The 24769-nt window shown below is 41.5% G+C and overlaps 1 protein-coding gene across 2 annotated transcripts in view; it reads right to left on the bottom strand.

Annotated features, from left to right (window-relative positions):
* Positions 1-2268: 2268 nt before the first annotated feature.
* The window catches only part of MN1 (MN1 proto-oncogene, transcriptional regulator), a 38512-nt gene continuing 16011 nt past the window's right edge, over positions 2269-24769 (bottom strand). The window contains exons 2-3 of one of the 2 annotated variants that reach the window (XR_009960168.1): positions 3999-4254; positions 2269-2390 (exon numbers count right to left, since the gene is read on the bottom strand). Coding sequence is in view for 1 of the 2 variants with exons in the window: in XM_062590129.1 (XP_062446113.1) it covers positions 4070-4254 (185 nt within the window). In the remaining variant the exon portion in view is untranslated. Of the gene's footprint in view, positions 4255-24769 lie in introns of both variants that reach the window. The other variant, XM_062590129.1, reaches the window with a different exon arrangement.

Genomic DNA, 24769 nt, shown 5'->3' with positions numbered 1-24769 from the left:
TGTTCTCATTGTTTTAAAGCCTTACATGATACGCAGGTGCAAGTTTAAATCATTCTGGCTTTATGCAGTCATTTGGGGGAAATTTGTAACACAAAATTTCACTCTCTGTTGAACTGGACCATCCTCTAAAGGAGGCAAGCTTAGACCTGTCTGGCAGAAAGAAATGGCTCAGTGACGAGGTCTTTTGAGTTAGAGATCACACGTAGGTTATAGCTCAGTTCTGCCAAGGATCTGCCTTTGACACAGCTCAAGTTGACACTCTGTCTGTGTCTCAGTTTCCCTGTCTAAGACCATCTACATCTTACACAACAGGCTTTTATCTACAGCTCTCAAACATTCAGCTGAAGGTACTATTATTCCCAAAATTAAGTATTTCAATTCTTAGCATGTAGTGCTATGCTGATATTTTACACATGTTAAAAAAATACAGTGCATTAAGTGTCAAATTAATGGAGAAAACGAGTAGAGTAAGATTACCACAGGCAATAAAAGCTTTGTGACCAATTCCTAGTTGTTGTCAGTGGCAAACACACCAGGTATGAGCATGAAGTTACACTTGTCCTGGTCAGACATATGTACCATTTCTGTTCCGATCTTTGGCAAGAAGCAAAGAAACTGTAAAGTCCAAACTACTCCAAACTGGTGTTACCTAATAGCTACAACTCACTGAGCTGGCATATTCTGATTTTCTTCAGTTGAGAATGTCACTTAAAAATAAGCTAGATCCAATAGAATAAGATTAGCAGAAGGATTGCCTGTAACTCTACTAGTTAACAAAACTATATGGACAATAAGGCCCAGAAGAAGATCAGTGTTTATTTTTAACTCCTGGTTATCTAAAAATTCTGTCCTCCCATTAATAGCACCAGCAATACCAAAGCAGATATTCAGCTGCTGCAGAATGTCAGAGCTCCCTGGGCCTCCAAACTGTACAGTTCACAAGCTGGACATGTCCCTTAATTTCAGTGTATTACAGATCTAATCCTCCTCTCATTTCATAAGATTTAAAGCTCTTCCACTGTTTTTTATGGAATTGTTTCCCACTTACATTCCTATAAGCAAGCAAAAAAAAAAAAAAAAAAAAAGTCTCAAGTGAATGAAAATAACCACTTCAGGATAGACATACAAACTGCAGAGAGCAAATCAGAAGAAAACAATGGGTAAGACCAACTGAGTCAGTATCTTTCTACTTAAAGGAGGATTTCTTTTTAAAAACAGATTTGAAATGGTTGGTCCAGTCTTCATTTAAAGGTCTCTTCCTGGTAGCATAGGGTGTGCACCCCTGACCTAAGGAAGCTTGAAAAACCTGTTCTCTTGAATGTAGAAGGAAAAACTAAAAACAAAGAAGTATGCCATCAGGCCTGCGCTATGGTACAGGAATGCCATCAGACCATGAACTCTTCCTAAATTCTCAGCTCTAAGTGCTGAAAGATAGTGTCATGTGTCTAGGCATGTGTTTTGTCGGGTTTACGCCAAGACACACCTAACTTGAACAAGCATAAGCTGCAACAAAACTATTAGAATTGTGGAACTAATCCACCAAAGCACTTATCCCCACGTTTCATCAGATACATACATTTTACTTAGTTTAGCATATACAAGTGCTTTGTTAGAAAGGATGTAAAGTTAAACACATATTTAGATGAACTGGGACTTAAAAAATCACAGGCAGAGAGGCATATGCCAGCACTGGGAATGCTAGCTATTATTCTGTGAGAAGTATTTTAGTAGGGATATTTTATTGCAGGCACAGGGAAGAGCTGTTCTTTTCAGTAGCACAAGCACCTATAAATGGTACGAAATATCGTATCTTTTTGTTCCAAACCAGGTGAGTATAAGACAGCTCCATTGTCAATTGCTTCAGGATGGGCAAAAATTCTTATCCTAGTGGCAGCCCCAATAAAAACTAAAACAGTATTAAAAATCAAACTTCACCCCTCAAAACTTATACAGAATAAAGTCACTGACCAGAACTATAATATTAAAACAATCTGTGCATGGCTAATAAGAGTACATAAAAATAACAGAGAAAAATCCTGTCTTTATAAACCTGTGATTTTTCTTTTTGAAGTCACATATGATTGAAAGTGAAGATCCTGTGGCATTAATATTTTAGGCAGAATTCCCTCTCCACTGATGTCTACGGAGAACACTACTTCAAAATAATTAAAGGCCCAGCACCATCATCCAAGATAAATACAAAGCAGTCTTCAAAGTCCATCCCTTGAGAAGGGGCACATTTTGTGATTCCATAAAAGAAACAATAAATAACACTAGAGACTCTGACCTTTATTTCACAGCTAAAACCTAAATATCCAATGAAGTTTTTAAGTTTCAGGGAGCAGAGGAAACCAAGCTGGCCTGAACAAGGGTGGGACTGTTCACACTCCCTGTAAACAGAGGATACACAAATAACAGACAGTGTTACGTAAAACCACAGGAGTGTCAGATCATGTCATTTTTGTTTTTAGTTGGTTTGCTTCCAACTTACTTCTCAGATGAGTATTATCTATCAAGAGCAGGAAAGCATGTTTTTCCTTTTATTGTGTGCATCTAATAATACTGTTCTTCATATGCATAGCAAAAATGGGTCCTAGAACGAGCTCAGGGCATCTAACTTGGGGTTTCCCAGTCCTGATAGAGGAGAAAACATCGACCCCAGCATATGGGGAATGGTGTTTGAAGAAGGGTTAGAACAAAAACACTCTCACACCAGGACAGAGATGCACGCAGATCTGCAGTCCCTGCTCTGACCCTGGCAGTCCCTCGCTCGGCACCAGCACCGCTACGGTCACCACTGCGCCAGGACACCATGGCAGGTGCCCCAGGGACAGCGCCACAGCCACCACGCTGTTCCTGACTATGGACGAGTATGCAGGAAGCTACCTAACACTTCCAGTCGACAGCTATCTTCCTTCAGCAAACGAAAGGGGGAAAAATGGGAACTTTGCTTCAGTACAGCCTTCCAGGGACTTTGGCAACTCCAGTAACAGCAAGATGGTAGACTTAAACCCAGCCTGGCATGAGGGAGCTCAGCATCCCAGTGCCACACCAGGCTTACCTCCATGTGGCTAGGACATTGCCCCGCAGATTAAGAGCAACACACAGGCGGTCTTTGTAGCTTTGGGGGAGATTTCTTTAAACAGTTATAAAATAAAGTGACAACTCCAACAACTGCACCACAAATGTGAAAGGCTGCAAACCACACTCTGGAGCATGTCTGCACCCCTTACTCAGCCTTGCAAGGGAGAGAAGGAGGTAAAACAAATTCTACTGCAATCTGGGTGTTTGGGGGAGAAGATGATAATTATTAATCATTTAAGTAAACTTCCTGTTAGACTTATTTAGAACAAAATTCAGGGCTGTTTGCAACAGAACTCTGTATCTGGGCTTCGCACCAGTAAATAAACCAAATCCTGTCCTCACCTAAAGAGGGAGAGATGGAGAAAGCAAACGTGGGAGGGAGGTGGTTAAATTGTGTTATTAATGACAAAAAAAAATCTTTCCAAGAAAGAATAGAATCATTGCCTGAATATCTAACAGAGCATTAATTGTTTGGTTTGTATGTGACTGGCGAAAGCTGGGTGTCAACATGTAATATAATGATGATAATTTCGCTTTAACCGGCATTTATTCCTGAACTGCTGTTCTTCAGGATTACCATTGTAATAAGCACTGAACAAAGCAAAAAAAGGAAAAGGAAAAAAGAAAAAAAATGAAAAAGAAAGGGAGGAGGAGAAGTAGTATTTTCGTCTTATTATGACATATGTGACTTGGACATACGCTGAGATGAAAAAGGAAAGGCCTCATCTATAAATGTATGCCAAGATTACAGACTAATGGGAAAAAGTGGTCTAGCAGGAAAATCTTAAGCAAAAGTGTGCTAACTGCAGAAGGGTTAACACTGGTAACATACTGTGGCAGAAGATTAAAAAAAAAGTTGAGGTTTACTTTAAATTAACCCTTTCCTGTCCATATGCCACTAAGCAGGTACCAACCTAGAAAAATAGTCCACCTAGCAGTAGCGGCCCTTTGAAATTAAAAAGAGGAAAAAAATAATTTCTTTTGTTCAAGTCAGGGCAGCCACAAAAGTCCCAAATCTGTTGGAGATGTCTGAGTGCAGGGATCTCCATGTCGGCACCGCAGTCCGGCCCTTCGCCTCGCCCATGTCATCCGTGCAGTGAACCGAGAGGCATTGCAAGTGGCTGCCAGTCTGCGCCGGCGCTGAGGTCTTGTTCGGGGGAAGGTCGTGGGCTGGAAAGGGTTAATAGAGAAGTTATTATAACAACAGCGCAATACAACGAAGCAAATGCACAGCAACAGCAATAACGCAGCTCCCAGGCAGGAGGCCAACCCCAGGCACGGCGCGGGCAGCAGAGCAGCCGGGGAGCACGCAGGCGCCGCCGCGCAAGGCTCCCGGCCGGCCCAGGCGACACGCTGGCACGCGGGCGCACGCGGCCACCCCGCTGGCTGAGCCACTCCGGCGGCAGAAGGGTCCGGCCAGGTGGCTCCCGCCGGGACGGGGCTCCAGCGCCCGGGCGGAGGAGCCCCCAGTGCCTGCCGGGAGCCGTTCCCAGCTGCTCGCCACTGCTCTGGCTTCTTCACGACCAGTCAATCAACCTCCACCTCCGTGACTTCCATCACTTGCAAGCTTTCTATCTCTTCTACTTGTTGGGTCCGTCTGGCTGAGATAAACTGCTTAAGGATTTCTAATTAAAGCTTGATCTTTTTTATTCAGTATCTCATGGTGGTGAGTTTTACAGGTTAATTTTTCACTATGCCAAAAAATCCCTCAAATTGTTTTTACATGCACTTCTCCATTCCAAACATATTTTTGTCATCTTTCAATTTTGCCTCAGTGCACGTGCCCTCTTCCCCACCCTCTGCAGGCCAGGGATACCTTTCCTTCGTCGCGCTAGCTGACCTTGCTTATTTAGTCCTACTCCATTGTTCCTAGTCAATTCACACAAAAAAAATCAAACTTCTACTCTCACCTTGTCCAGCCCCACATTTCCTTAATAACCTTTTCACAGAGACCTTCTCAAAGACTTTCCGAAATGGAAAAACAGAAGCTCACGCCAATCACTGCTTCTGTCAGCTAACCCTGGGCAAAGAGCAGGCTGCTCCCTCACTGCCCTTTCCAGGACAAGCCAACCTGCAGCCTGACAAAGAAAGAAAATTCTCTCAAAGATAACACAGTCCCCCAGGAACACTCCTTATTTTGCCAGTGAGGATGTCCAAGCTGATGCAGACAGCTCCCTCCAGTCCCAGGAAGCAGGGCTTTTAGCAGGATTAAAAACTGTAAGTAAACAGCCTAACAGTGTAAGTTAAGACAAAAAAAAAAAAAAAAAAAAAAAAAATCTAAACAGGCTGTTTGCATTTTCTCTCATTCACTATTTCATATATATTTTCCCAGGAAGAGTTGAGAAAAAAATTGACTGCGGTCTTAGCAAATGCAGGGCTCCATAATTTCTCTCTGATAAACACAGATGATTCTGGAGCATGTCAAATATGCCAAAAAATGGGTGTGAATGTTCAACCTTGTTAAGACTTTTCTTCACATTGTCTTTCTAATGTTCCATAAACTTAAGCAGTGTGGATTTATTACACTTCATGGAACAAGTTAGATTTGCTTCATTTAACCAACTACAAAATCAGATACCCAACAGGAACTGAATAGCACTGTTGCAAGATCATAGTGATATCAAATTTATGTTAACCTCTAAAATATTTTAAACTAGTCTGAAGTCCCTAATTTAAACTCAAAAATGCTTTAAATGCTGGGTTATAGGATGCCAGACATGTTTGTATTCAAAACGTTATCATAACACCATGCAGAGAAACAAATTAGAACCTGGGGACATGATGCCATAGAAGATGCGAGAAGGAACCTTGCCCCAGAGCACTGACTACTACCTGCTTAGCAACCCGCCCCAATTGTGCAGCAATCTGCAAAATCAACACAAACCTACATTACAAACCTCAGCTTAGCACACTGGCACTGTTTTTGTTCGAATGTCTATAGGATATCATTACTTACCACTGTAATACAGAATCAAAATATCAGTTGGTCAAAGATGCTCATGTATTTTAAATCCAAAATGGGTTACAGTATCCTGCAATTGGCTAGTTTTTTTATCAGCCAGTTTCGATAAATAAACAGCAGAGCCGAAGCACAGGAAAGAATTCTCCACATAACCAAATGCACGCTTTCAGCCAGCAAAGACTGCATTAGCACATCCTTTCTTTGGTCAAGCACTGGTAACTTTTATTCTTTTTTCCTGTTACCTGCTCAGCCTCATCACATCTTGGACCTTCTCCCTTCCCTGCATAGTCCGCTGCCGCCTCTCTGAAGAATAACAAGTGTTTTTACCCCCCCTGGACGTGCCTTTCAGCCCTGGCTGTTAACACATCGCTGACACGTCCTTGCTGTGGAGCCCGTCCACTTGCAGCCTTCTGCATGCGCAGCAGCAGGCACCGCTCCACAGCCACTGCCGCTGCCAGGCAGGGAACAGCAGACACGACTCCAGGTACATTATTAACAGCTCTATTAGTGCAGAACAGTGAATCCAAAGCTGAGCTTACAATGCCACTTCAGGAAAATCATAGGGCAGAGGAAGACTCCCTAAATACATAGCTTTTTAAATGAATGTTGATTGTAAATATACCTGCAGAAGTTTATAAAATACATAAAAATCTGAATTAAATTACAAAGAATTTAAAAAGAAAAATGTTTTTCTCAATTGTATTTGTTCATGTCCTTTACCATGCACATAGTACCTATTTTTTCCCCCTCTTAGGTCTCCCTTAAACTACAGGACATGCTGGTCTCAGTACAGGAAAAGCCAGCGCCGTTAGATTAGTCTTTGTGACAGCAGCGTTCTTCCTTTGTTGCAGAAAAAGAGGAAAGAGTCCTGCTCATGAACTGCTGTCACAAGAGGCCAAGGATATCTGTGGCGTTTAGGCAAGAAGCGTTCACTGTAGAATGTTGAGACCAGCATTTGAGCCGAGAGCACAGGGATGTTTACAGATGTGGCACAGAAAGAACATTCTCAGACCAAGATCTAGCAACAGGCTGTGTGTCTCCAAGCTCTCCGCTTTGATCAAATCGGGAGCTTCTGCCTGCGCAAGCCCGAAACCTTTGGGCACGGGCCGCGCTGTCTGCACCAGTCGTTCAGATGCCAACAACACCCATAAAGGATCAGGTCCTCAGCCAATAATTAACTTAGGATGTTTGTATGCCACAAGCATCTAAAGAATACAAAATTAGGCTTCTTTACTGGTAAACCTGTGAACCAGTTTTAAAGTATTTGCTGAGGATAAATAAAGGAATTGAGGCAAAATATATCCCACACGGATTACCAGTATTTGTTGGCCCCAGAGGAAAATTCAGGTAAATGAGGTAAGCAGGACCTGATCCTAAATTTGTGAATTAACACTGACCATCACTGTCCACATAATACCTAACTCAACAGCATTGTGCAGGAGCTCAAGTTGTCTTGCTCTATTGTTAAGAGCACAAAATATGATGCATTCAAACCCAGGAAAGAAAAGGAAGAAGAAGAGAGCTTGCAGTATGGCTTGCATTAGCACAAGTTGTTTCAAAGGCAATTTGGAGGAAAATATTCATTGCTATTTATTTTTTTCAGTCATTTCTGTCTTGACAAAGCTTTTCTGAGGGAATGCTTCATATTTAAAAATGAAAGTTGCTCTGTTCCACTTGGTAAGAATCATATTGTTAAATACGAGAACCTCTGTCTGATGCTTGTCCAAAACAGGAACATTCTCTCAGCAGATCTGTTTTACCAGCCTTCCTCGGTATTTTACTGCCTCATTCAAACTAACAATGCCAGAGCACCTGCTTTATGCAATACACACTCACTCCTGAGGGGTATTGTTAGCAGAGACTGATGGGACTCAGTAGGTTAAAATTAGTCAGATAAAGCAAGATGGTGTCATCACTTCTTTGCCTTGCAGTTGCCAGGTTTCACATAAATCATTGTCAGTCATGAAGTACATGTAAATTTTTTGAAAGCAAGGAATTTTAAAACAAATTATGTCTAAATTGCAAAGCTGCCTCTATTAGCAACTACTGCAAGAAAGCTGTAAATGTTATTAGTAAAAGCAATACCCTTCTCACAAGAGCCATCTTCCCCACCAAAGATCTAGAGATGGTCTGGGTGGGGATTTCCTGTCCCAATTGAAGGATGTGACAGAACAGAACCTGGGAGAGAGGCTAGTGAAATTATTCAGTTTGTATGATGTGCCATTTGAAAATGGATAACTGTTGCTGGCCAATGCTGAAGTAGAGATAAAAGCTAAAACATTTTATGTAAGCACAGCATGTTCAGAGAGAAGACGTGAAACTCAAAGCAATAGACTGACCAAAGACCAAAAGGAGTCTGGAAATGGCCTGGCCATCACAGTATTCTCACAACAAAAAGCTGCGATTAGTGCAAGGCCTTGTCATGGCAGCCTCTACTGTCTCCTTTATACAAATCAATACTGGATTTATTAAGCCAACCCTCATGAATTACCTATTTTTCCCACTGCTTCCTTACTTTGACTCCAATTACATTTATTCTTTTACAGAGCATTTCTCTGAATGCCTGGTTGGTGGGCAGTCCTTTCAGTCTAGGGAGGGCAGTTGTCTTCAGAGCAAAAACAGTCCAGCTGCCTGCGAGTGCAGCACGGTTTCTCCGACGCATCCGTTCTCTCCTTGCTCAGGTGGCGGCAGCACGTTCTCACACAGAGCAATGGAGAGTCATGATAGTTCTGAAAGCCAGTTACTGCAAATACCAAGTTTAAATTTCCAGCACTGGAAACAATTTCTTCCTTTTATCTTGATTATAATATCCTATCCTAACCATTATTCCGTGCATAGCAACAAACCATACTCCGTATTTCAGAGGAAGATAAAAACAAGCAAAAACCCACAACTATGTATCTCAGCCAACTGTGCAAAATTGCTCACAGCAGAGAAAATTCCTGCAATAATCACTGAATGGCCTGGAAGTTAACATGAGGGTTGATTAATATTATTAGCTCAGCTTGTGCACAGGCATTTCCAAAAGCCAGCCACAACATCTGGAAGAGTTGGGTGACTATGGCAAAAAAATATTTGCAAACATTCATTTGAACATTAAAGTGAATTAAGTCTGACCATTTTCGCACCCTTCATGTGCTTGTGTACAGCCAATATTCTAGCAAATTTGTTTACTGCTGTTTAAACTGTATATTTTAGGTAAATATTTCAAAATTTTCTCTGAATAGTTTTGTATCATTCACCAGTAACAGTAACACACAGAAGAAAGTATAAGAATTTTATCAACCAGTCAAGACAAAAATACCATCCTTCTCTCTTTACAGAGGAGTACGCATGCACATACATTTTCACATTCCCAAAAGACTTAAAAGGTATTTATTTAGTACTAAAGTTTGCTTTTGGGCAAAAGCTATACCTCAAGCTTTTGAACCAGCCTACCCACATTTCAATGAACACATTTCAATCTTTAAGCTCCTCAAAATAAACAAACAAACAAACAGAGCACAGTAGAGACTCTCTGGCCCAGCCTTTCTCCCATGCCCCTGTATCCTCTTGCTACGACCTTACACATTTAAGAAGCCGCTCTTTCGTTCTGCTCTATTTTGCAAAGGCATGCATGCATTCAGCAAATAAAAGGTTGCTGTTTGTTTGTTTACACAGTATTAATGAAGGCACTGCAACTAACACAGGACAGAACCCAAGGGGAGGCAAGGCAATGTGCTGCTTTCACAGGCATCGGGTGTCCAAAGGTAAGATACAGGGAGAAGACACAGAACTCTTCTCAACCAATAAATTCAATACCAACACTTCACACTGATTTTTCACCTCAGTCAAAAAAAAAATACATATATATTTTTAGTGAGATTATATCCTGACAGTCTCCTTATTCCTGAAGTCACCAAGTACGCACACTTTCAGTCAACCTTTCTTCTCGCTATCTTTTTACTTAGTCCTTACCAAGCTGCTCTGAAAAATCTTCTCCCTCACATAACATTTTCATATGTACTTTTAAAAGAGAAATGTGTTCTCTTAATTGTGATGACCCCAAACAACATTATACAAACCAAGATGTGTCCTGATTTTTACGTAAACTAATCTCACTACAGTCAAGTTCACCTGTTACACTATAATGTATTACATGCATCATCTCACAGGAGACGAGATTAATTCGGGAAGGTACAGTGTGCAGCCAAGCAACAGGAGATGCCACACAGAGGCAACAGGAGTTTACACTACCCTTCAGGTGCTGCTCCTGTCATTTCTCTAATTTTTGCCAAAAACAGCAGCAACAGAAGAAACAGGAGACACTGACGGGCAGGGAGCAAGAGTGCGCAGTTACAGTCTGGTGAAGGTCTGGTTTGCAATGGGTTCCACTCCGCACTTCAGCGTTACTGTAAGATTGAAGTGACAAACAGGAGGTGAAGATCCCTGGAACGGCTAGTTGCCTTAGGGCTTGTCCCTTACACTTCTTCACCGGCTCTGACAAAGCCCCGGCTGCAGCGTCGCGCTGCCCCAGAGTCCCATCCACCCCGCTCAGCATGGGCCCCTCACGCCGCCGCCCGCCCTCAATGACCACTCGAGCGTAAAGCTCCTGGCTTGCTACTGATCTGGGTAAAACTAAATCAGATGATTTGGCCAAAAACACTATATTCCCTGATCAGAGATCAGTTTCCCCTCTACCATCTGATAACCACTCTTAAAGCATGCATTAATAGGTTTCTGCTCACTCTGAGCCCGTTAAGTAGGGGCCAAGCTACCATAAGAGGGAATAGATTTGAGTAATGATCTCTTATGAGGCAGCAAACCTACATATAGTGTTTAAAATTATTCCCTTAGGACAAGATGTTTTTCACCAAATCTCCCACATGACAGTTTGACATATTGGTTCAGGCACATAGCTCTGCAATTGTACACACTACAAAATCATCTTTTTCAGTTTTCAAGAAAAATAAGGTCTGAAAACATTTCATGTTTCTCTGCACACTGGACCTGGTCGCCACAGATTAATTTACTCCTAAAATGCTATTTTTTAAACACAACTAGTGCATTTGTGTTTATAAACAAATGAACCATCTCCTCCCTCACCACTGTAGCACTGGGATAAAGGTATTTTTCTGAGCTTGGAGTGTAAGTAAGCGCACATTGCATTAATTTGGAAATACAAAGAAATAAGTCACCTGCCACTTATTTACTCTATAAAACTTGCACTACTTTCCATTTTCTTCCTCTCTGGCATCCTGTACCCCTGCTTTGGACTGGCTCATCTGTCTCTTCTGACGACTGTCTTTGGCTCTGGGTCCTGTACAGTACCAAGCACTCTGCTGGCGCCTAATGAAAAGCTTAATTTGCTCCATTACTGAAACCTTCTTGTCTGATTTTATTCCTTCATTTATTTTGTGTAACTTGTGCAATTTTTAAAGCCCATAAAATGCCTAAAGATGTTACCTTCCTGAAGAAAATTAAACAAAAAAAAATTTTATGCAGTTATTAAGATGAACAGATAAAGTCTATGACTCCTAATGATGAGTACAATTTAAGAGGGGAATAGGAGAGCCCCCTCTTTGCTGACCAGGAGTGGCATGCATAGATGTCTCAGTTCCAGAGTATTGGTCACATCTCATTCATTAACATTTCAAGAAGTCATTTGGCTTGGTCAGCCCATAGATTTATTGCAGAGATCCAGCCTCAGAATTTTTATAACCAGCAGGGCTACACTATAAAAGCCTTTCCTCACAAAGGACGGAAGGCTCTTTAGTGAAAAACGTGTGCACAACACTGAGCACTGTCCCACACCACCAATATATCCTGCAAGCCAGAACCGAGAGCTTTGCTCATTAAAGCACTTGACTTTGCTGCATATAGACAAGACATCACTCACCTAAAAGGAAAAGAAAGGAAAGGAAAGGTTGCCACTGCTCACTCGGCCTGGGAACACGGCCCATTTAGCCTTAATGTTGAGTCAGTGCCCACCCCTCCATCAGCCCATCAGGTCTGGCAGTGTCCTCCAATCCTCACAGCCTCTTCCTCCACAGAAAGGATGATTAATTGGAGGTGCCTCCGACTCTAAAGGGAGCATGTATCAGACCATGTTGCAAAGATGTTTATTTTGCTTTAAGTGGTCTCAGAGCTGGCATGGGGCTCTATCAGCACTCACTGCTTGCACAGAATTTAGATAACAGGAGACACAGAATGCTTGCTGTGAATATACATTTTTCTTTTTTCCTCCCTTGACCTCCTTTCATGCTCATGTTTTCACCAGCAGCCATGGAAGAACGAGGGTACCACAACAGGAAGGCACCCCAAATCCATGGCAGCATTAGGGAGACATTGCTGATTCTTTCACTGAGGGCAGGAGGGTTGCAGTGAGAATGCAATTTCCTACTCTAGGGCTCCAGTGGAAAACTTGGGGTGGATATTGCTTGAACAAAAACTCAGATTGCCAGCCACATGACAATGTCTGAAGTAACTGGTGAAAATACTATTAAGTAGAAAAATTATTAACCCAAACAGTGGAAAAGGCAGCAATAAGCTTACACATAACGTGACCTTGAAGATGCAGAATGAAGGATGTATGGATGAGGAAAAAGACATTGCAATTTTAAAAAATGTGTTCTTTCCATCAAGGTGGGAGAAGGATAAGAGAAAGAGGGAAAACAGAATTCCCCATTTTGCTTCCCACTTGCCAGTGGAAGAGGAACATACAGTCCATGGTTTTATGGGAAAGCATGAAACTGTCTACAACTTTTTATTTCTCTGGAAGCTATTATTAATTTACTTCTTTCCAACTATATGACTGAGAAGAAGCAGAAGTCCTGTGTCAGACCGGAGAAACCTCAAGTCCAGTAGAAAAATCACTACGTACCTTGGGGTAAGACCAGTTTCTTTTCTCTGTTAGATGGATATGGGAGGGAGTAAGGGAAAAGGGGGGCAATGGATTGTTTTTAACTGATATCCTTCCCTATTTTGGCTACTTCCAGTTCCTCTTTTCAATTTAACACATTAACTGGTTTACTGCAAAATATACAAACCACACAGTGAAGTTCTGTCTGCCTCCCTTTTAAAGAGGTTGATTTACGGGATTTTAGTTCGCACATAATAAAAGACTTCTTGCAAACCAGGTCCTATCACAAACTACAGTGCTGAGGTACTGCCCTCTGCTAGCCTAGTGCTGCCTTCCCCTGAGCAGACAAATCATGGCTAATGCGTATCAGTGAAAGCTGAACCCCCGACAGCCAGACTTTCACCTGCGATCTGAACTGCTCCAAGCACAGGGCTTCCACACACGTAGTCTGCGCTCCCAGCACCACTGCCAGCACTGTCCTCATGCAAGTCCTCTGCATAGTTAGAATCTGCTTCCATACCCACACGAGAAAAGCTTGCTTAAAACAACAAACCAAACCAATGGCCATCAACATTCAAATCATTTTTGGACAGTTCCAAAAGAAAACAAATTGCAGTCTGCAAATTACAACATGACTCATTATAGTTGGTTCAACTCTCTTGACATTTATACGATACCAGTCGGAAGACAGTAAATCCACTGGGAACTCTGAATTATTTTCCAGGGCCTCAATTCATGACAAAACTGAAAGTCATCCTGTTCTTCTCTCTTCTCCATCGATTCACCAGGCCGAGACTTTCTCCATGACCAGATTTGAGGAGGTATGCATAAAACACTTCACAAACATCATATTTGCAAGAAAACAGATTCTGTTCTCTAAACCAATAAAATACTTGCCAATCAAGAAAGACTGCTATTCAAAAGAGAGAGACATTTATGAGCTGTACAGCTCATCCAGGTAAATACCTGATAGGTACTGGTGCATTCTCAACCAGTTTTGGCAAGCAATATTTCACACAGTTCTGTCTTACTTGTTGTCCAGTGCCTCTCAGGAACACAGCTCCACAACGGGTACAAAGAGTGCACAGGATCAACAACAAAACAGAAATCGTACGCATGCCTCAGCGGCAGGTCTCAGAAAAGGCAATCAAGCCTAGCATTTTTGCTCCTCTTGGAAAGGAGTTCATTGCTTAACCCCCTTCCTTCATCCTCAGCTCCCTCAAATTTGCATTCTGACCTAGGGTTAGGGAAAAAGGTTGCAGCTTCTCCTAATCTTCTTACCAAAGGACTGCAATTTTTTTCAGCCATCTCTCTGTCTCTGCATGCAGCATGTAACGTGGAAAGGAAAGTCCACAGTAGGAGCGCATATTGGCTGACTGATCTCATGTTTTATCTACTGTTGGCGTACTTCACTCACTTGCACTAACAAAATGCTTTGAGCCTATTTTCACCAAGGATAACAACCCATGCAACCATGATGAGTAAGGAATTACTGCTTTTTGTGCCCAATAGTTTCAATCTTGTTTCATATGCATGCAAATTATCACATGGCAACTTTATGAACAACTCTATTCATGTGAAATCCATCTCTTGATATTCAGCATGCATGAGCAAATCAAAAGTTTTTCATGAAATTCAAAGTGGAATTTTTTGACTCCACAGAAGTCATATGAAATTGTTAAATGTGAGTTCATTTAACGAAAACCAATTCCTGGGTATTGTTTAGTATTATTTCAGAACAGGCCAAAACTGAAAGAAACTCTGCTTAAACATTCTGCATTAAATTGCCACCTTGACATTTAACAAGGAGCTAAGTCGATTAATGGTGACTAATACCTGCAATTTCTGTGCACTGGATTACCTCACAGATCTGCCCTCTCTAGGAGGCATGTACCAACTGGCCACCACTAGCCAATGCTCCTGAGAGCTCACTGTCCGTCACAGAAGAGCTTTAAGAGCATAAAGCTCTTTAAGAGCACAGAAGAGCATCTTGGTGGTATCTTGGGCTATGGCCTGAAATCAGTTTTTATCAATTCATAAGCTGGTTTTACAATTATGAAGTCACTTTCTAATGCATGTTAAATAATGAAAAACGGCTCTGAGGTTGGCCTGAGCTTTGCTCTGCTGGCTACACCATCACCGCTAACTTGAATCTTAGCCAGAAGATGGTAACTGAAAAAGCAATATTTACTTTAACGGTCAAATTCATTCTGTACCAGTTGTATAATTTTAGTAAGCCTTGTTGCAGCTCATTTCTTTTTGAGGACACACAGGTCAAAAGTACTAATATTACCTTGAGTCTAATGTGGGTTTCAATACACAGAATAAGCCTCCAAAATAGCATCAAAATGCCCACTCACACTGGCAAGAAAAGTGGGTGTATTAATGGAGTTTGTAAAGGCAGTGAATAGATGGTGATTATGCACAGAGTGAAACAGAGAAAGAAACATGTAAATTCCAGCTTTCTCTCATCAGATTTGTGCAACAGCTTCTACATAATTGCTGGGAAAAAATAGAAAAGACAACACTAAGTAGGATATTTAAGCCCTGCATATCATACATGAAAATCTCTATTTTCCTTAAATGAAGTGAAAGGAAAAGATTCTCTTCAAAGAAATTTGTTTGTAGTAGCTTAGTTTCACGAGGAAAATTAAATGAGCACTTGTTAGCCCAGTGTTAAGAATGAATTTGTCTCTCAAATATTATCAGTCTCTTGTGAGGAGTTGGCTGAAACCTTTTATATATTTAGCCATCTATTTCCCAAAGAATTTGGAGGAGCAGTGTCCTCGTAGCCCAAAGCCAGATCTACATCCAGCTTGACTACCAGGGTGGGGGTGTCCAGTCTTCCAGCTACTAAAAGAAGTTCATCTTTCAGTCCCTCCCATTTTCTCCCCAATTCTGCCTGCAGCTCCTGTAGGTGCCTCTGCCATACCTATAATTCACAATTACGAGAGCCCATAATACAAAACTGCCACAGGCAAAGTCAGTCATTCCCAGGAGCCTCACACATCTGAGGCTCTTGCACACCAAGAAATGGTGATAATGTACATTAATGCTCTGAGGTAAACCAAGCAAGTTCAAGGATATATGTGAAAATACAGCCTTAGTTCACAAAAGGCTTACAGTAGGCTAGATGAAACAGCATCCAGGTTCTTTAGCTAATTTATCTCATCTGTTTATAACATTACATTGAAATACACCCCATTTCTCGTTAGGATACCCCCAACCGCCATTTGTTTTCTCAGAAGGAGTGGTTTATATGAGAGGACCTTGGCAAACAGTATCCCTAAAATCAAAAGTTCAATTCATTTCACTGTTCAAAAGAGTAAGAAAAAAAACTAGTCCAGAGATGTTAGAAAAAAGCCCAAGTGTCTCCCAAATAATCTGCAGAGATGAGTTTTAGAATCAGACACTCCTCAGTCCATTCTGTGCCAATGAACACAAAATGCATGGATGTGACTCTCCAAAACTGGCGGTTTTCAAAACATGATTTACAAATTCCTGGTAGCTCACAGACAATTTCTAAAGAGTCTAAGAAAAGTAATTAAAAAAAAAAAAAAAAAGGCAGACTTGTCAAGAAGCCAAAGTTTGCTAAAGAAGGGTCAAAATCAGTGCTGGAAAACATTTAGGTGTTTGCAAATCAAATTGAGATCTGATGCTATAGACCCAAAAGGCACTTTCTGCGTCAGTTTTTGTCAGGCCTTTTCTGCTACAAAAAAATCCCAAATTTTACTGTATCTAATATTTGATTTTGGCTGCAAAAACAGATGGAAACATTCTTACCAAATAATGGATTCAGCCCATTCAGAAACATCCCATAAAGCAGTAGAAGAAAGGTGAGATGAGTCAGCTGGAGGTCATAAATCTGATGGAGGCCTAGGGTTTTTGTTTGCACAGAGTGTTTTTAAACTAAATCTATTTAAAGGAAAACCAACAAAACCTCAGAAGGAAATATGCAACCATGCGAAGGAGGACTAGCAGTTAGGGAAATTCATCTTAAAAAAAAAATTAAACATCTAGCTTTGTTAGGTAAGTCTGTAAGTGTCATTGCCAGGATAAGTAAAAAAACATCTTTTTCTTCCGATTGTCGTATCACTGTGGAGAATCTTCATGAAATTCTCAGAATAGCAACGAATCAGGAGCAAACAGCTGTTCAAGCAAGAAAGTCATGGATAGACAGACTTTCACTGCTTCAACTAAAAATTAACTCTGAAGTTTCAAAGGCCAGTAAATCAGCAGCGGGTCAGTAAAACACAGTATGGATAGTCTCATCTTCAAACTAAAAGCTAAAACATGGGCCCACACTCACATTCTAGCCATATACTCTTATGAGTATATTACCCACAACAATTTCAGTATCACTGGAAAATGAAGTAATGACAATTAACTTGTCGCTTCATGCTAGCAGTCGTGTAGGAGCTACTTTACAGTAATCAGGGACGAGAACCCCAGAAGTATCAACTTCCACTTGGTAAATGTACAGGAGCACCTGGGAGAAGACAGGGGAGTAAGCAGCATTGGAACACAGTAGTACTGACACATCAGACCACAATGTGTTTCTGGAAATCCCACCGTGAGGAGGAGTCTATACAGGAGTAGTAGGTAAGAAATTATAATTTGTTTCTCTCCTATATGCAACTGTAGCTCTCTGTTTAAGATTGCTATTAATCTGGCCTGAGATTTGGACTGATTCTGGTTTTACCTTAGCAGTGCTTACAAACATTCACACAAAGATGAAAATAGGAGCTAGTTTCTAGATTACACAAATTTATTTACACACAGTCTACCAAGTAAGGCACTAAGATGCAGAATTGTCCAGTTTAAGTGTGGATTTGTATATACGAACCCTGAAGTTCACTTTAACATCTCTCACAAAGGCTGAGCTGGGATCTAACATCTCACTACTTTTCATTAACTAAGCTAACAGAGGAGTGCTGGAGGAAGATAATTTTAAAGCAAATACTGCATATAAACAGCACTAAGTGACAGAAGCACAAAACACTCCTCTGTGAGGATACACAAAGAAAGCAGAGATTACTTCACTGTTCCTCACCGAACTGAGGCCTCGCAGAGATACAGCACAAGTGGTGATGGGGATAACAAGATACATCTCTGCAGTCCTGACATGCTCTAGACATGGCAGGGAGCCATTCACAGATGAATGTTAGCACAAATGGCCTTATTCTTTTGGACATAAATGATACCATTAACTAACTTGCAGAAGTTAAAACAGAGAACATTGCTTTGGCATATTTATCACCACTACAAAAAGTAGTTCTGTAGTACAGAATAATTTCATAGGTGTGGCCTAATTAGACCACAGCTAAACAAACTTCCCATACATGCACTCAGACCATATGTGCAAGAAGCTAAAGGCTTAGGGACACCATCACAAAATCAGTAGCAAACCAGCTAGACCAAGAACCTCACCCCTGCACTTCGTGAAGGAACTCTGCTCCCAAATGTAACTCTGACTCAGCAGTTAGGACACCCTGCATCTGTGTCATTTCACACCCTCCTACGCTGTGCCTTGTAGAAGGGTCTACTAGTTCTATATATGCGAGTTCCGAATAAATATATCCCAACATAAATAAAGATAAATATGAAGAAGCTACTAAGTAACTGCATAAGGACTACCTTGTACTATCACTCTTAACGGTTTCAAGTAGGGCACTGTTCGCACTTTCATTGCTCTAGCAAACTAGGGACCACTTAGATCTTAAGCAGCCCAGTTCCCTCCAGCGATACAACTGCAGAGAAGCCACCAGACAAACAAAACAACCTCCACACCAGAGCTGACTCATATGGGATGAGATGTGGGTAGTACATGACCCATACAACTAAAACTCCCACAAACTCCAACAAGCCACCCCTTGACCATCAGCTAGGACTTTTGCACATATAAACCACTACACTACATGCATCTTCAGGCATGTTTATTAGCAAGATGCTAACTGAATAGGCCCAACATCAAAACTACTTATTCTGAAGTCTAGAGCTTCAAGAACAGTTTAGACATCTTTTAAGCAGTAAACTCTAAGCCATGCCTCTACTTTAAACAGTGTCTTCAAACAGTAGCATTATGTCCTTTGTGGATGAATGCTTTGTTTACCAGAAAATGAACAGAGAAATACAGACATTCATAATAGCATCACAACAAATTATTCTATATTCTTTCCCTCTCAGAGGTTTAGATCCATGCAGCCTCATCTTCCAGATGCCCAAATGCCAAGATAGATAAAATTTTAGGCCCTCTGGTCTTAAGTATGAGGGTAAACAAAAGCCAAAGCACCCAGCACCAATGAGACTACAAGGATATATGCACAGCACGGACGAAACCAAGTTTTGAACATAGCCATCATGACTCGGTGATGGCTACAACTCAGATTCTTCAGGTCTTCCTCAGCAGAAAGGCATCTGTGCTGGAAAGAGTTAATCTTCCCTGGAACGCATCTCAGATTTCTCAGAAAGTCAAAGACTGCGGCTGAAGCTGGGCTGACTGCTCCCTGCCTGCCTGCAGTCTGACCCCTGACATTTCCACTCTGCTTCTCACTGGCGTAGAAAACTTAACCATACACAAACAAACAGGTTGGGAGGACAGATACATGGAAGACAGGAGGAGGAGAAAGGAAAGATTTCTCAGATTTCTTTTAATAATGATTAAATAAAAACAGCCACCACCAGCCATGGGTGAGTGGCTGGTGTTTATCAGTAAAGCCCTGAAGTCTACAGCAAGACATGGCTGTTTAATTAATCCTGAAAGGGTCCCTTCCCCCTTCGCCTTCCTAGGAAGGTTTGGAGGATCCACAAGTTTAAAGATACAGTGGGTCCTTTTTGCTTTTTCCTTACAAAACACAAGGGAACAAAGTGCCAGTTCAAAAACGTTACTAGGATTTACAAACTCCACAGTGAAGAATTTAATCAAGCGAATTCAAACAGGCAAACCTTAATTTAGAGGTTATTTTTTGATTTATTTGTATTCACCCCACTGCAGAAACCTACACATGAAGCAATGTATTTTTACAGCGAGCTACTGTAAGTGCACACAAAGACATAATCACAGCCACAGGGACCTGCAGACACTGCTTGGGGTTTGGCTCTCTTGAGTTTTCACAGAATATCCATTTCCCGAGGGATAAATCTGTTCAGTGCTTGATGCAGCTCTACCACCCCGATTTTCTTCCAGTTTTCTCTGATACTTCCCACCGCCGCGGTGGCACCAGACTCACTCAGGGATGAAAGAGATCACACGCACACGCGGGCCTCGACAGCGGCGCCCGCCCGGGGCTGACGGGCTGCGCCCCAGCTCCCGCCCGACCGCCTTCGCTTTGTCCCGGGAAGCTTGGGAGGGCCTGCGAGGCACTCCGCAGTTCCCGGGGCCCCCGCCCCTTGGATTCCGCTCCGACTGCTCCCCGGGGCCGAGCGCTGCCTCCGAAGCCTTCGCCCGCGGGGCCGCGGCTCGGCCCAGGCGCCGGGAGAGCCCGGCCCCCGGCCCCCGGCCCCCGGCCGCAGCGCCGCGAGGCGGCCCGTCCTCCAGGGGCTGCGGCGGCGGGAAGGGGTGCCGCCGGCCCCAGCCCTCGCCGGCGGGCGGGCAGGCAGGGCCGGGGCCAGGCGGGCCACCGCCGCACGGCACCAGGCAGCCCGGCCGCGCCGCGCCATGCCGGAGCGCGGAGCGCGGAGCGCGGCCTCCGCCAGGCGCCAGGCGCCAGGGCAGCCTCCCGCCCCCGCAGGCGGCGCGGACCGCCCGTGCTGGAGCCGGCGGAGACAGCGGCGTTTCTAAAATAGTACCCACCCACCGTTTTTTCAAACAAATTTGATTTTTCATTTTTTTTCAAGTTGGCCATGAGAGTTCAACTTCCCCCTTTTCCCTTCTCTCAGTGAGCATGAAAATGATTATTAATGGATTTTAATCTTTTTCTTATCTCCCCCCAACATTTTCTCCCCACGTTACTTTTCTAAACTTTCCCAGCCTCAGAGAATATTAGTACACAAAATGGAAAAAATCTGGTTTTCTTCTCTGTAACAGAAGAAGCATCATTTAGTTTTCTGCTCCTGCTTTCTCATTATTTTCCAAAACTTCTCAAAGCTGAATAAAGTGGTGGTAGAATTGCAGGGATTTGCTCTTTTTGTGAGGTGTAGGTCGCCAAAATAGCAAATGAAAAGGTGGAAGGAAATCTTTGACATAATTATTTCTACACAATCAAAAGCAAAAAGAAGGGGAGGAGGAAGAAAAAAGTTTGAAATTTTGAAAGCATAAGTTCAAATTGTAAACAAAGACTGTATTTCATATTGGATTTAAAAAAAAATCCCAGAAAAAAATTAAATTTAAACCAGTTATTTTCTTGCATATTTATATTCTTTAACACCTATTTTCAACATAGCCTCACTTTTAAGAAGTCCTGGGCTAGAGGAAGAAATATGATGAAATGAAAAATGTATCTGTCTACCCCCAAAAAATCGTTATGCTTCAAGGACAGGAGACAATCCAGTATATAATCAAAGACAGAATCCTGACATGTTCAAAGAGAAAATTATCGTAACAGCACAGCAGTGGCTTTGAAGATGAGAAGTTTTTTTTTTTTTTTAATAGAAACAATGGCCATCAAGATTTTTTCTGTTACAACCTATGCTTAAATGCACAACTTAGTATGCAACATGCCTGCCAGGTACAACTAGCACCAACGGGGGGGGGGGGGAAGTGATGCATAATAAATTCTTACCTACTTTGGAACCGAGCAGCATTCTTTGCACAGTTAACCGTTCACACGAGGGTAACAAACACTTGTAATTACAGGTACTTTTGTCCTGGGACCCAAAACTGGCCAACTTAGAAGTGTTATAGCAGCCCACAGTTTGACTAGTTGAGTGCTATTTTGTTTTCCTTGTACAACACTGAAGTTCTAAATTTCCTAATAAAATGGCTGCCCACGACCTAGAGACTCTGGCATAGTAGTAATTTTTTTCACCTGAAGAGCAGGGGAAGACTTAGTGCTGCACGTAGATGTTTACTACATGTCAGCTAATCAAGATCTCAGTATTTGCACATGGTTTTTGCCCTATAGCAAAATTAGAGCTCCAGTACCACCAGGATTCCAGAGCACTTCTGAGTAACAAAAAGCAATACTTGGTGTAACAATGTACACTATGCCAAACATTTTCAAGTACAAAAAATAAGAAAGCAGACTATAGTTATTCAGAAATACTTACTTTATAGAGTTACTTTAAGCAGTAATTTTTGTGGGCCTTTTTAATACAAAACCTCAAGAATCAACATTCCATTAATACAAAACTTGCAAGTTGCAAATAACTACACTGAAATATTTAAATTCTCAACATTTGCTTTCAGGGAATTGCATATTTGGCTGTAAAACTCATGATTTGCAATCTACACTGAACTACTATGATCCACAAAAAAATGAATCACAAAAGGGAAGGTTTTTTTGACTATACATATTGCTATTATGTAACCCATATAATGAGGAGTATAGTATTTTTCTGTTCTTTGATTGGAAGACTGCTGTAAGTAGTCACAGAAGACTCACTGACTATAAATACCCCTTTCAAAAATAGAGTTTGCAACCAGCACAGTTTTAGTTAGGAGTCAGAAAGGAAGCAAAACAATGCAAAATGACTTAAGTAACGTATCAACATAAACTGAAAGTCACAAATGCTTCCAATTTAGAGTATACAAAGTGATAATTACTTACTGAAGAAGCTTGAGAATATATTTTCAATAATGAAGTCAAGAATTCTGTGATCCGTTTCCCAGTAATTTGCAAATCAGTAGGGGGAAAAAGCTATTGACACAGTTTATTTCTTTGCAAATAATATGCACAAAACAGTCAGAAAGGCAAACCCACAGTGAAAAAAACTTCTTCAGGTGGCAAAAAGCAAGTTTCAATGACAAGACAGTTAGGAAACAACTTTTTAGGACTTTTTTCGCTCTGTAGAATATATATAAATTTGTTTCCTACAGAGTTTGAAAAAGATATGGTTTTGAATAAAACTCTGCTGTCCTTCCAAAAAAAAGAAAAAATACCAAAGTTTGTAAAAACATTAGCTGCCTCTGCACCAAGATTGAGTATTTCAATTCTTTTGTCTGTGAAGTGCACGTAGCTGGTGATCAGGCATATTTTGACTATTTGGACTTAAACTTAACCAGGTGTCAAATGCTTAAGATTATTTTCAAAAATGTCAAAAATGTTTACTTTGCAGTTCCTTCCCAACTTTCTAAACAGACCAACAAACGTGGACTAACAAAAACACTGTTTCATCCTTCATTTGACTGCATTCATATAACATTTAAGCCAACACTAGTATTTTCACTGACTGCAGTTAAGAAGGAGCAGAGCTTTTGAACACAAGCCAGAAAGCAAAAGTTGAGCAAAGAACTCATTAAAACCCCAATGACAGGGTGCCTGCAATATGCCGACTAGATTTGGGGTTTAACTAAGATGTCCAAAATATCCATTTGCAAACAATATTACGGACACAAGTGGTTTTGTAAGCATCAGAATTGCTCTGATAGCACAAGGCCCTATGTTTTTCTTGTATTTCATGTATTGGAGAATATCACAAGCAAAGAAGAGAGTCCCTCAAAGACAAGTTTCTCACTGAAGCTATGCAAGAGGCTGCTCAGTGATACTGCCAGAGCAGGTTTTTATTTTGAGAGAAAGTGGAGGCTTGGAGGGCTATCAACTCCTGCTCATTTCTTAATCACTAAGAGTATAGTTTATACATGGGTACTATTTTACTAACACTGAGAAGAGACCAAACAATTTATTTACTAAAACCATTTTATCACTGCAACTCAGCAGTGAATAGCTGCTTAAAGCAGGTGTCTTTCCATTAGCCCTATTCCTACAATATAGTTTTGTCCTCATTGCTATATTAAAACCCTTTTATTAAAAACCGAAGCAGTTAAAAAGCATAAATATATACTTTGATTTTCTGTTGCCTGAAACTGGTTGCTTATGACCACTGCATATTTGCAGGAAAGAGTATTATATCCAAAATGTGCTTGCTTGTCTTATGCATACCTGTATCAATGGAAGAATCATCATTACTCACTTATATCAGAGAGTTGTTCCTTCTAATCCAAGGAAAAACTGTCAAAGGGAGGAAAAAACACCTTGGCTTTCACATGTCCAAGCTAATGACCCATGACTGCTTGAAGCCAGAGTCAATGACAGCAACACATTGGGGCCTGTTTGTGATATAATTGCTCTAAAAAGAAAACAGCAAGAAAATAGTAACACTGCAGAGGGAAAGAAATTACTGTCACCCAAAATTAGCCATGTGTGTATACCTTCAGACTGTGTAAAATTCCTAAGTACTGTGTCCCACTGAGACTAATTCCTACACAAATTTAGAGCTCTCATCCATGCCTCACAAGCCAGCATGGGGCACGCTGCTCCGGCTGACTCGGCACAAGGGCTGCAGCAATATCCTTTGTGGGAGCGCTGGCCTGGGCTGCAGCAACAGCGACCAAGCAAAAGCAGCAACCGAGAAGCCCAACAGCGGCCACAGAAGCATCCTCTGGCAGGTCGAGTCTTTCAAGGACCATTTCCTCCTCCGTTTCACTACTATCACACTGTATTCCTTCTTTCTTTTTCTAAATAGGCATTTATTTACTTTCTAGAGAAAAGGTGTTTATTCAAGATAATCTGAAAGGTACTTCAGATAAACTGTTGTGTTTTTTTCAAAACGTGAAGTTGTGCTATCAGATAACAATGCACTCAAGCGCACCATCTCTGCTTTAGGTTTATTAAAATGACAGATTATTTCCCAGAACTCTCATTGGGGGTGAAAAAGGTAGAGGCCACGAGGAAGTCATCTAACCTTTGGTTTTGGCAGTTCTCTCTTTTGTAGTATTTCTTGCA

The sequence above is a fragment of the Rhea pennata genome, chromosome 17, assembly GCF_028389875.1.
Source record: "Rhea pennata isolate bPtePen1 chromosome 17, bPtePen1.pri, whole genome shotgun sequence".
Taxonomy (NCBI): Eukaryota; Metazoa; Chordata; class Aves; order Rheiformes; family Rheidae; genus Rhea; species Rhea pennata.
This window is presented reverse-complemented; position numbering and strand designations above follow the sequence as displayed.